At 38.8% G+C, this 12,915-nt stretch overlaps 1 protein-coding gene across 1 annotated transcript; it reads right to left on the reverse strand.

The window, feature by feature from the left end:
• Window positions 1–7,553: 7,553 nt before the first annotated feature.
• On the reverse strand, window positions 7,554–11,776 carry PPP1R3C (protein phosphatase 1 regulatory subunit 3C). The gene is made up of 2 exons (XM_075216429.1): window positions 11,715–11,776; window positions 7,554–10,344 (listed from the first exon to the last, which is right to left on the reverse strand). Exon 2 carries the CDS (start codon window positions 10,341–10,343, stop codon window positions 9,396–9,398), a length of 948 nt encoding a protein of 315 aa, XP_075072530.1. The 5' UTR covers window position 10,344; window positions 11,715–11,776; the 3' UTR covers window positions 7,554–9,395.
• Window positions 11,777–12,915: the final 1,139 nt, after the last annotated feature.

A 12,915-nucleotide genomic window follows, 5' to 3' on the forward strand; every position in this document is an offset into this window, starting at 1 on the left:
CTATATAGGGTAGATGGTACAGTTTCTTAAACTGAGGTCAGAGCAACTATTTTTTGTGTGGTCAGGACAAAGACGAGTTAATACCAGATAATCAGTCAGTATAGCTAGGTCAGAGTATACACAATGCAATAATCTGTTGCTCAGACAAGTAGCCAGAGCTAGAATGAAGACTTAAATAGGAAATACTAATAACATCAGTGGGAATGCATCAGAATGTGAATGCTGTAACCTTTATGAGCCTAAGTAGGAACATTTATAAGAAGTGACAATGGATGTGGATGAGTCCCTAATGTGGTCATGACTGCGACATTGACTTTACAATTAAATAAAAAATAAGGTCCTATTGGTCACCCATTACATAAAAAATTCTTATGTATTGTGTCCACACCGGACAGGCGTCTAAATCAGACTTAAAGAATAAGAATTTAAGGATTAATTAAATACGGGGAAACTTAACTGAGCCTACACTGATATAACCTCACATTAGTTGACCAATTAAATGTCCGTAAATAATTTTAGGAATCTATAACACTAGTGTGAATGTAGTTCGATACAACAGTGTATCACATAATCATGTAACCTTTTTCATGCCACATGTCAGAATGGTACAATACTGTCTGTATCCATGCAGTGATATTGTCATACATAACCAATATGCTAACCATACGATTGCACTCACACTACGCACCTCACTTACTCACGACAGTGAGGCTTTTCAGTTGTGGTTCACTAGTAAGCCGACAACAATCAATGGGCCACATCAGTAAACATTCACATGTGAAACACTTTATAATTAGCACACTTACTCTAAGAAGCACCGGACCCTCACAAAGATTATTCCTTGAGTAAGTCTGGGTGATGGACAAAACGTGTTGGGTCACTGTCCAAAGAATTCAAAGAACTTGACAGATCAAGCTACCGATTCCGAACATCATCATCAGGTTAAAAGGACTTTTTACCGTTCATGATGTGCCTTTGTTACATCCACTACAATGTGAGTGAAATCTTGAATGGGGCACATTTATCAATCTTCTCATAAAGTGAAAAATAGTTTTCAATCCTTATCGCATTGATAAGGATTGAACTATTTCTCAAATTTATGAAAAACCTAACACAGAAACAGCAGTTCCGATAAACTGCTGTTTCTGTGATAAAAAAAAACCATATTTACCCCGCCTCTTCGGAATGCGCTTTCTCCGGATCTCCTCCTTGTCCTCTTCATTTTTCTTTACACTGGATTTGCGCATGTGCAGTTCGAAGAATTGGACATGCGCACAAACATCTCCGCTCTGTCTCTGCAACTATAGTTGCAGAGAGCGAGCGGTTAGTGACAGGGAGGGATCATGTGACCCCTCCACACATGCGCTGTCCAGCTCTGCTCTTCGAAGCAGAGCTGACAGCACTGAAATCTTTCATACTGTAGAATGGTGACTGCTCCCAAAAACAAAACAGAATGCAAAGCAGCAGATATCTACGATATCTACTGCGATGCACCCTTCTTAAATATGCGGGACACACAGAGGGACGTGTTTTTAATGGTAAGTGCTCAATACTTTGCCATCGGTAGTTGTTAAATATGCCCCTATGTACCTTCATTTCTATATTTGGAAATTGGCAACACTGCACACGTGAGACACGGAACTAAGGAGCATATTTATTAAAGGGGCCATTTTTAACATGATCCCTTTCAAACCTTATCGCAAAGATAAGGATTGAAAGATTGCGTGTATTTATTAAAAAAACTTCAACAGGAACAACAGTCACAAAAGACTGCTGTTCCTGCGAAGACCCCTCTCCTATCTCTACTATGGTCACTATCGCAAAGTGACCACCTTTGTGATAGTGACCGGAGGGGAGAGAAGTAAGATACGGTGAGGGATCCGAAGATCCCTCTACTGCAATGCTCTCCTCATACAGCAGACCTGAAAATGTACACATACGGTAATGTACACCAGCCTGAGCTGTATGTGCCTGAGCTGGCGTACATTACCGTATGTGTAAATGCATTTTAATACTTGTTAAATTGCAGCACATAGCAGTCCCCATTGACATCTATGGGGATTGCTATGTATTTAGAAAAATAATGCACAGCAGCAGGTATCTATGATATCTGATGTGATGCGCTGTTGATAGATTAGGAACATACTTCAACTTGTGTCTATTCATATCGAATTGGCATGGAAATTATGTTTAATAAATACAGCCCTATGGGAGAAATACAGAGAGTCTATCAGAACAAGAAGGAGACAGACCGGCAATCAAGACCATAGAATAATACGGTCAGCAGGAACACCATTAATAAAGATTCACAAAACACCTAATTAAGGTAATTGGAATATAAAATTACAAAAGGAAAAAGCAGCGCTATATGTCAGATCCTCCGCATCTCTGCCATATCTGGAACACTTCATACCTGGGAATTTTACACATTACAATCACCTATTTCATAGATTATCACTGCATCATGTGAACTAATACTGTGCAACATCTTATTGCATTTACCTATTTCAGGTATTATCACTGTACCATTCAAGTTTATACTATGGACCTCTTTCATGATTGTATTGCATTACGTACATGAGCATCAGAGTGCTGGCAAATTAGATTGATACCCATTACACTAGGTAGACCAGAGTCTGAGTCACAGGAGTTACATCACTAATGACTTCATATTATGGGGCCTATTTATTAATCTGTCTTTACAGCAATTTTCTGGGGACAGACGCATTTTAAAGTAAAGTTGTAATTTATTATTAGGGCATCTCAGCAGATATCGTAGATATCTGCTGCATTGCATTTTTCTTAGGGATGTGCACCGGCCACTTTTGGTGTCTCGTGTTTTGTGTTTTGGATTCGGATTTGCTTGAGGTTTTGGGTTCGGATTTGTTTCGCAAAACACCTGACGAAAGGTTTTGGTTCGGATTTAAGGTTTTGGATTTATTTTGAAAAATAAAGCACAGCACAGCACAGCACAGCACGAGATATAGCAGGACCGAGGACCACCTAACACAACCTCCCTCTACCCTGATCAATGCCCGAGTGAAGATGGCGGCGGCTAGCGGGGAATTTATAGAATACGAGTATCGCGAGATCCGACAGCGGGATTATGACTCAGAGCCTCCGTTTCAGTTTTGCAATTGGCGGGAATACCCGGATCTGTCTCGGATCCGGCTCGGATCGGCAACGTTCGGGTGGGCTCGGATTTCAGATATCCGAGCCCGCTCATCTCTAATTTTTCTTCGAATTCCAAAGCAGTCTCCAGTCTACGGGGACTGCTAATTTTCACTATTTAACAAGTTACGAAAGTTGAGTGACATACTGTCACTCATGCTGTGATTTTAATGCCCCCACACGGACTGTTGGTCGATGACATGAGGGAGAATCAACCAGCAGATTCTTTCATGTGAAGCTGCTGGCTGCATCTCATCCATATCAATATATTCTTGGATTGTGTTGCAGTTGGCTATGATGTCATAGCCAAGCACCAGACTCCCAGTCTGAGCTGTGATAGCCAAGCACCACACTCCCAGTCTGAGCTGTGATAGCCAATCACCACACTCCCAGTCTGAGCAGTGATAGCCAAGCACCACACTCCCAGTCTGAGCTGTGATAGCCAAGCACCACACTCCCAGTCTGAGCAGTGATAGCCAAGCACCACACTCCCAGTCTGAGCAGTCAAGGATGCTGCCCCCACTACCCACCTGCCAAGCTAAGAAACAGCAATGGTCACTTATTCCCTTGTCTGGCTCCCTAACAGAATCCAATGTTCCCATTAAACTCTTCGTCCCAGGTTAGCAAGTGCCAATTGCTAGTGACATAATGGGTCAACATGTGCTTATGCCATGAGTTGATGTATGGTATATAGAGAGGATCCATGTGCATTAAATATTTTTACAGGTTTTACAATCATCAAGCTAACTGCTGTGCTTAGGGCTGGATCTACCATATTTACTATTGGGGTCACTTACATAGAACGGAAATGTTTAAGGGAAGAGGTAAAATGTTTTCTTTTCTTTGGTTTTCTTCTGTGCCCATGTATCCAGTTAGTGTAAGAAGACATTTAACCAGTGAAACATGGGCAGTCAGTGTACGAAATTACAATTTGAGGACACATTGATTACTGTGATTTAGGCACAGAAGCCATGAACATCGCCTTGGATATGGTACCAAAATAAAAATCATATAAATATGGAACCTAAATCATTGGATATGTAATTGGACTCTCCCTGGTGAGTAAACTTAATTGAAAAATCATTGAAAAGTTTATTGTGGCACCTAAAAGGAGATCTTTTGTTAAATTGTCCACATTAGGATAATGCTAGATGACCAAATAAGAAACATGGGGACTTTAATATCCCACACATCCTCACTTGATCACTGGGATTTTGAAGCCTGGCTATAAATACATGTGTGAGATACTAATAGCTTGACACAGAGGTCACTGAGAATAGTCAAAAATCTGCTAGCTTGGCGTTGTATTAAATGGATGATTGTAAAAGCTCATCACGAGTGATTTGTTGTAAGTTGCTTAGCAGCAGTAAAGAAGGTAAGTGTAAATATTTAGATACTGAGTTGCTGTAACATGCTGTCCAGCTACCACCAACTAATATTTTCGCTGTATACTCAAATATCTTCTTCCTCTAAATCATGTTGTGTTTGCCAAAAAAAACCCCATATATATGATTTAAGATAATTTGAGTTAAGATATATTGTAAAGGACAGAAGGTTTATTTTTATCATTCACCTCAGTCACTGCCCCGGTTATAGTTTATACTCCCTACCACACAAACACAACACTAGGATTATTTTCATCAGAAGCCAGTTCAGCCGACCAGTATGCATTTTGGCCTCTGGGAGGAAACTGGAGCACCTGGAGGAAAACCACACAAATATGGGGAGAGCACACAAACGTCACACAGATAGTGGCATGGTCATGAGATTGAGGCTATGTCAGGTCTGTGGCACATTTGTGTGTTTGAAGTTATTTTTTCACATTATGCCAAGTACACCTAGAAAGGTGCTTCTGTACTGAAGTGCTAATGGAAGGAGCAAGACATGTGCCATTAATAGGTCAAGATCCAATCATTCAGCTGTTAGCTGGTGCAAAATGTAGTGTAAATGATTGTGCGCAGCAAGAAACTCATAGGACAGCAAAGAACGTCCCTAAAATGCACCCTCATTTCAATAGCTCTCCACAAAATTAGGTGCGACAGTAGCAGAAAACGCTTACTCCACAAAACGCCTCCAATTGACCAATGAAAAGTTTTGCCTCTCCGCTGACGCAACCATATTGCGCTACAAACCACTTTGCCTGAAGTGCAGGTCAAATGTGTACAGACATATTTTTAAAAAGTGTAGGCTTGCCAGAGTGTAAGTGCTATATAGTGTACATACGGTATTCAATCGATCAAAGCTTGTGAAACATCACACTTCATTGGCTAAGGATTGTTTTGCTGGGTGATACATCCTCACACAGGATAGTTTGATGCTCAGCTCAGCCTTATAATTTCTGGCAGTGATGCCATAGTAAAAGTATTAGCATAGATGACAAGAAGCTCCTGGTCACACAGATAAGATGTAAATGGCTTTGAGCCAAAAAGAATAAAAGATTTTCACTGCCAGAATGACTCATGGAACACATTTCCTTAATTGGATATGATATCACTTTCCCACAACAAGAAAAAAAATGAGGCTTTTAAGAATAAATATAATATAGATCTTTATCTTCTTCCTAAGATCACTTACATGTCTGGATGTTTTATTTCCTAGAGGAGTGGTAATAATAATCAAGATATTCCAGGCCTCTTCTTATAGTTCATTCTTAGTTTGGAGAGTAGTTGTTATATGAACTTCTTGGTATTCTGGTATGTTCAAGCATACCAATGCTTTGCTATAAGTATTAATGGGGACATCCCGTTTCGGTAAACAAAGGTTACATATCATTTCTTGAACATCATGTACCACACACGTTACTTGCTGCTACAGCATAACAGCCACAGGACAGATGGATTCTCCATGCCTTGAGAATAAGGTGAAGAAAATTTGTTGCTGGAGAGGTCAATATGATTGGACAGGTTCTGTGGTTATCCAGCCAGATGCCACAGTACAGCAGACAGTTTTTCAACTTTCAGCTTTTCAAGGGAATAGAGATTAGACTATTCCCTTCCATTACTCCACACCACAGAGGATATTGCTTAGGCAAGTGATGAGGAAAGAGCATTTACTTCCTTCTTAGTAGTCTACAAGATAGTAAGTACCCTGTTATGAACTGACAATTTTATTTCCAGCCACTACATTCTGCCACTTGCCCTTGCACTTAACCAAAGTGGCAAATACGATGTCAGAAGAATAATTTGTGGTTCCAGTTTGGGTCTATAAACAGGCATTTTCTGAATAACCCTTTGAGTATGTTGTTTGCAATTTGCTGAGTATACAGACAGACTAGGGCAGGGACCACGGTAGAACCTGAAGGAACCGCTCTCCAGAAAAGCTGAACAGAATGATCTGGCAGTGAAAGTAAAGCTTAGAGAGATTATAGAAAATCCTTGTCTGCAAAACCAGTGTTCAAGGAGCATTAATCTTCCCCCTATTTCATTTATTTTATTTATATTTTTAGAATAGAACCATCACATTGACAAGACGTTATTTATATGCATATTTGTTTATTGAATTATTGCTTACACTTGTTTAAGAATGCTTGCTTTGCATATTACCTCTTTCACTGTTAAGTGTTTTGAATATAAAAGTAGAATAAAGAGATTTAAAAATAAAAACTCCACATTTTATTTAAAGGACTCTCTTCTTCCAGGACCCTACTCCACACAACTCTCCGGGAGATACTCACACTCTGGTGCAGTACTGTGGAACATTTAGAATCCCAGCACAGCTGATAACAGTGCATCAGTTGTAGCTGATTTGATCTGTTCAATCATCTACAATGGTCAAAAGGGTGTCAGCACTGAATGAGTTTCCAAGGGCTGGTGAGAGAAATTGACCATTGTAAAGACACCGGTGGGAGTGAAGACAGCACAATTTACTAGTTGGGGGAAGGAGGATCCTGTAAAAAGGTACCCCTGGGTAGAGTATCTGTTTAAATTTTAATATGTGACTTTTCTGAAGGTGACATGTCTGGGTTATTTCACAAGATGGAGAAAATTAACACTCTCTACTTGTATGAACCTGCAGTTATGTATTTCGGCCTCTAAATAATGACATACATAGAGCTCTTCAGGAGAAGGGAGGTGCCATATGTAAGTGCAGAGATGAAGGAGGATCTTAGTACACTGAGGATATAACAGTCTGACAACACATGGTCACGATATATCTCATGCTGTAAGCTCAGCCCCAACTTCTTCTTGGTACTACCCCATTGGTCGGCCGTGCAAAGTGACAGCGAGGAACACTGGGTTACATGTGCTAGAGCAAATACCTGAAATGTGCCACTCCCTCCCCCATATTTACCTTAGTACATAGACACGTTTATGTTTTGCTTTCAATTTCAATGATATCACTAAACACCAGTATAGTGCTTACAAACAAAACATGAGGCATGATTCATTATAGAAAAAACATAATTTATTGCCAGAAACATTTGCATCGTACAGTTTAATTATACAGTGATAAACCTTTACAGTAGGAAACATACATTGTGCCTTAAGAACCAGTCACCGTTTCATCTTTAAACAGTCATCCGCTCTTTGAAATATAAAAATATCTTCAATTCCTCTCTCACTCTCATAACGTGAAAAACATTCGAAAAAGCTCATTTGCATTTTCTATCATTTCCCAATATCATCAGACGTCTGAAATCGCTGTCATTCCCAGCGAACATCACAGTTCATTTCACAGATAGTTCTGGGACATTTCCCATTACTTTTGCCCACATTTTCTGAACTATACATTTAACACATTAAAAAAAAATTATAAAACCGCTTTGTTTGCATCTTAAGAATCCAAAAAAGTGCACAAAAAGTTTTCCCGAGAAAATTAAGTTCTAAAGATGAAAAATTAAGATTGTTCACAAAGCAAAAAAAGAAAGTCATTCAACAAAAATACCTATATTAATACAGCTGGCAATGCCTTCGAGTATTATTCTTTTAATAGAAGAAAAGCATTTACATTCTGGAAACAAAATTAAATGCCTCATAGGATTTGTCTAACGATGTGCAAAAACATCAACTACAATCAGATCATCCATTATTTAAGGAACCTACAATTCTATTAAATACCAAACTTACATAAATAGGTGCAATATTGATCTTACCTTCAATATGAAGGATGGGGATTTAATAACTTCTATAATTCTTTTATAAACTTAAAGGATATAAAATTGTTACAGATCGGATGCATATTATTTTGGGAGAACAGGTATTACTAATTTCCTATTCTACCTTTTCAGAAATACATTACAATTGAGAAGGAGATAAGTGAGCAGATATTACACAAGTGTACACCACTATATTTATACAAATTGGCTTATTTGCATACTTTTTGTATGGCACACACAAGAAATACATCTACTAAACAAATCTAGTAAACAACCTACAGATCTGCATATTTAACTTTTGGCATTATTTAAAGGCACTTCTCACATTGTCATTACAGAAATCAGACATGTAAGATCCTGAAAAGTCAAAAGAACCTGATCATCAAACATCTCTGTATTACTTAATATAACCTCAGGGGTAGATTAACCTTATTCACAGTTATATTTGTGATTAATCCAGATCTGTGGTGATTAGGGAGAGTGCTATATTAGTGTTCACATAGTTTATATCAATAATCTTAATCTTATGCATTTCATGACGTTGGTAAACCTCTTTTAGCTGGTGAACTCTTCACCTTTAAAGCCATCTGTGGCACTAATGGGCCAGCTCCTGAATTGTAACCTCATATACTGGATAGTAAGTTCCTTCCTGTAAATAAACGTATCATTGCTCTACCTACATTCTGTGGAGACTGGCGGTCTCTGATCAAACGATACCACAGCCTCATCCTAAACACAATTAAAAGGATGAACATCGTTAATTACCTCCTGGCGTTCCATGTTGTTTAGATATCTTATAAGACCTTTATGCTGCCCAACATATTCTCTTTGCTAATTTTACATATAAGTATATATGTAGGCTTTCCGTACCACCAATTTAGTTGGTACGCAGTAAGCATATGTGCTCTATTCTAATGCAGGCTGATCCAGGATTAAAAGGTGCTCTGAACTTTAACAATTTGCTTAATAATAAACTTGCCGCCTCAATTATGTTCACACTTGCAAAAACAATCATGTTCTGCCCTGGTTTTGTTACATAATGCGTGGCATTGATGTATATTGTGCTTTTTGTCCCCATGGACTTCTGAGATCCATTTGATTTATTAAGAACGATGGCAAACGATTAAGTTCACCAGTAAGGTGATGTGTTTCCTATTTTACCCAAACTCTGCCATTCGGGATATAGAGAAATGGATGTTTTAGGGATTCCAAACTGATTTAAATCCTTTTCTGGCTTGATGCTTTGGGATTTGTATGAACTTATGTCTGTTTTAGTGAGTGAATTGGTCTGGACACCATCTGATTTCCATTCTGCACGAACTATACTGTAGTTGTCTCCAAGATTATTGTCCCAGAACACCTGGCCACCGCATTCATACGATATGCAGAACTCGATTTTCTCATGACTGGGAATGTTTGGTGGCAGGTCTATAACAAAGGAGAAGGTATCACAGTCTGCCCCTCCATAGACATTGTTCATGTAAATGCAATTAACATCAGTGAATGTTTTCCAGGTGTTGAAGGTTATTCGTACCTTGACTGTTTTTTCATAACTCAGATTCTTTACTTTGATGGTGCCAGCAATGGATCTCTCCTGAAGGCTGCAATTCTCCAGACTGATAAAGATAGTTTGAATTTTGTTACGGAACTGTAAGTAATCAGCTGAGGGTTGAGTGAATCCCAAGATCAAATTCTTTTCTTCGTGCAGTTTTAAGCTGGCTGTGATATCTTCAAGATCTATCAGATCAAACTGGAGGTCATTCGCAGGCTCTTCTTTAAACTCTGAAAACACATGCACTGATGTTAGGGAGAGCCCTTTGGAATCTGCAAAGACTACTTTCTTCTTGCCTCTGGATTTTGATCGATTCCACTCACTGTTCCTGGAATCCGATTCCTTTTTTAAGGTGAGGCATGGTCTTAGTGGCTTAAATCGATTCACAAAATTTCTCCCTCTGCAATCCTCATAGGGGCTGAGAAATTTTTTTAGCGGTGGAGAATGTGCTAAGCATATCCTAACTGCAACATCAACTGGCATGATCGACCGTGGAAGAGAACGTGGCTCCAAAATCTGGATCATTCTGGGAAAAAAAAAGAATGAGATCATTTATTAAGGACTTCAAATAGGTACTGAAACACAATAAATACAATTCTTTGTTTTAATTATAATTCAGTGTGATTGAATTAGTCTAAAAGAAAAAAGTAATATTATAATGTGACATGCCCTTCATTTCTGCATAAATGAGGGACATTTACAAATAAAAATGCAAATCCATATAAAATGCAAAATAAAAATGTTTTTAGTTGTAATCTTTGCTTATTGTGTCCTTAGTATTAATGAAACATTTTTTTGCAGGATTCTACAGGAAAAAGTGCACTGAGTGCAATTATGCAGTAAGTCAAATAACCTTAGGTATAATATTATTTTCCTTTTGCCAGCACTTCAGACAGACAGATAGACTTTATTATTATATTATTTCTAAGCAGTGCCAAGTTGGCATGTACAAATAAAGATACCCAATATCTGGCATAGAAACATTAATTTAATAGGTAGACTCTTATCTCTAGACAGTCATACACATGTCTGGCTTAAAGGGAGCAAATGTCAATATATGTAGGTCATCCAAGAGATCATTTAGAAACCATTAGTATTATGAATAAATCCTACAATGCTACACATCTTAGGACAAAGTATTATGCATATTCCTACACCTCGTAGAACAAAGCATTATGCATATTCCTACACCTCTTAGAACGAAGTATTATGCATATTCCTACATCTCTTAGGACAAAGCATGTATGCATATTTAATATGTGTATAGCATATTAGGGTATGATGCATAATGTGATAGAAGTAGTTAAAAAAGGAATTAACTGATCATTCTGCTTCCCAAAGGTTTTTGCAGGAACTATAGTTTCTTTCCCAGATCAGTGTCCAGTTTATCTGTGACAGTCCATCATTCAAGAGGATACTAACCTACAATAACTTTACTTTGTGTTTTACTTTTATAAAATGCATTGCACTGGACTATGCAAAATATGTATACTAAACAACTCTAAACTATAGATCAACCGAAGTAACATTCACAATCAAACAAATCAAGGGATTCTGCACATATTAAATACAAGTATGAATAGGAAACCAGTACAATACCACTCATTAATGTAGACATACATTATTCTGAGCAAACGGTAAACCTGGTGCAATGTGATTGACTCAGTACTTTCACTAAAGGTTACCAAGAGGGAAAAAAATGAATTAAGTAGATTTGCTCACCTAAGAAATGTTTCACTGAGCACTACATATTTATTATCTTCCATAATAATATTACATCAACTTTTAGAATAAACTCTTTAAGTAATTTCTCTTTTATTAATGTGGGGACGTTTAAGCACTACAGTTGAGGGAACCTGTGCAATATGAAAGAGGCGTGCATATGTTAAGGGGTACCTGCAGTGTGACAACCCCTGGTCCTCCACTGAAGTCTCTTGAAGATTCGCTCTGACTGCCGTCTGCGCTGCCTGGTTATTACCAGCAAGACAGCCCCCCTTCGCGTGATGGAATCATGTCAGCCAATCCGAGCGCAGCTCACGTCTCATGAGCCAATCAACGCAGCGCCGACCTGACACTGTGAACGTGATTCATTCGACTTAGAATGGACTCTGTGACCCAGCAGCGCACCAGAAAGGAGGTCAGGGAGGGGGATCTGCAGGAAGAAGCGGTCACAGACATTTGCTCAATCGATTCCCATGTAATGTAGGGGGTGACTAGTAAAAGCAATATCCTAGAATATTTGACAAATCCTGTCTGATGGCCAGAGGTAAAACTTGCATCACACCTGGCTTCACCTTATGCTGTGTAGATACAGAGCAGACAGGCAACCTGCAACACCATTCAGTATGCCACAGGTTGCATGATCTGCGCGGTGGAAACCCTATAGCCGTAAAGAGAAAAACGTTTTGTATTTATTTAAACACACTTAATATACGTGGGTAGCATAGTACTACTTATTATATACTATTATTATTTTTATTATTATTATTATTAAATACTTATAATTATATACTACTCCTTTATGCAGCGATCCTGATGTAAGGTTATTTCTTTCTTTCACTGTGCTTATATGCAGGTCTAGAAATAAGAGCCACTAGAGCAGGGGTTCTTAACCAGTGAGGTGTGCCTGGGGTGGTTCCCCTTTAGTATGGAGGTGTGACTGTCCTCTATAACGTTTTTGTAATTGTTTTTTTTTAAAAATGTAGTTTAGATACAGCCGAGTCGCCATTATCTTGATAAAACAATATGTCATACCTATCCGGATAATCAAAAATCCGTATAACTGGAATATTCGGTAAAATGAAGACTGCTGTTATTGTGGTCACCTCTCCCTGCTCATTTTCCTGGACCTGTCCTCGGGCTTTGACCGCGCTGACCACCCCCTCCAGTTGCATACACTTCTTTCTCACAGCCTCTCTGGCTCTGTCCTCGCTGGTTCACCTCCTCTACCGCCAACCATTTCTGGCTAACCCCCGCTTCCCCTCTGCCCTCCCTGTAGGAGTTCATTTGTACCTATACTCTTTTTGCTGTATAATTACTACCTCCCCGGGTGATCTCATCACCTCTTTCAGTCTCCATTATCACCTTTACGACGATC

Source organism: Mixophyes fleayi, chromosome 6, assembly GCF_038048845.1.
Source record: "Mixophyes fleayi isolate aMixFle1 chromosome 6, aMixFle1.hap1, whole genome shotgun sequence".
NCBI classification, from domain to species: Eukaryota; Metazoa; Chordata; class Amphibia; order Anura; family Limnodynastidae; genus Mixophyes; species Mixophyes fleayi.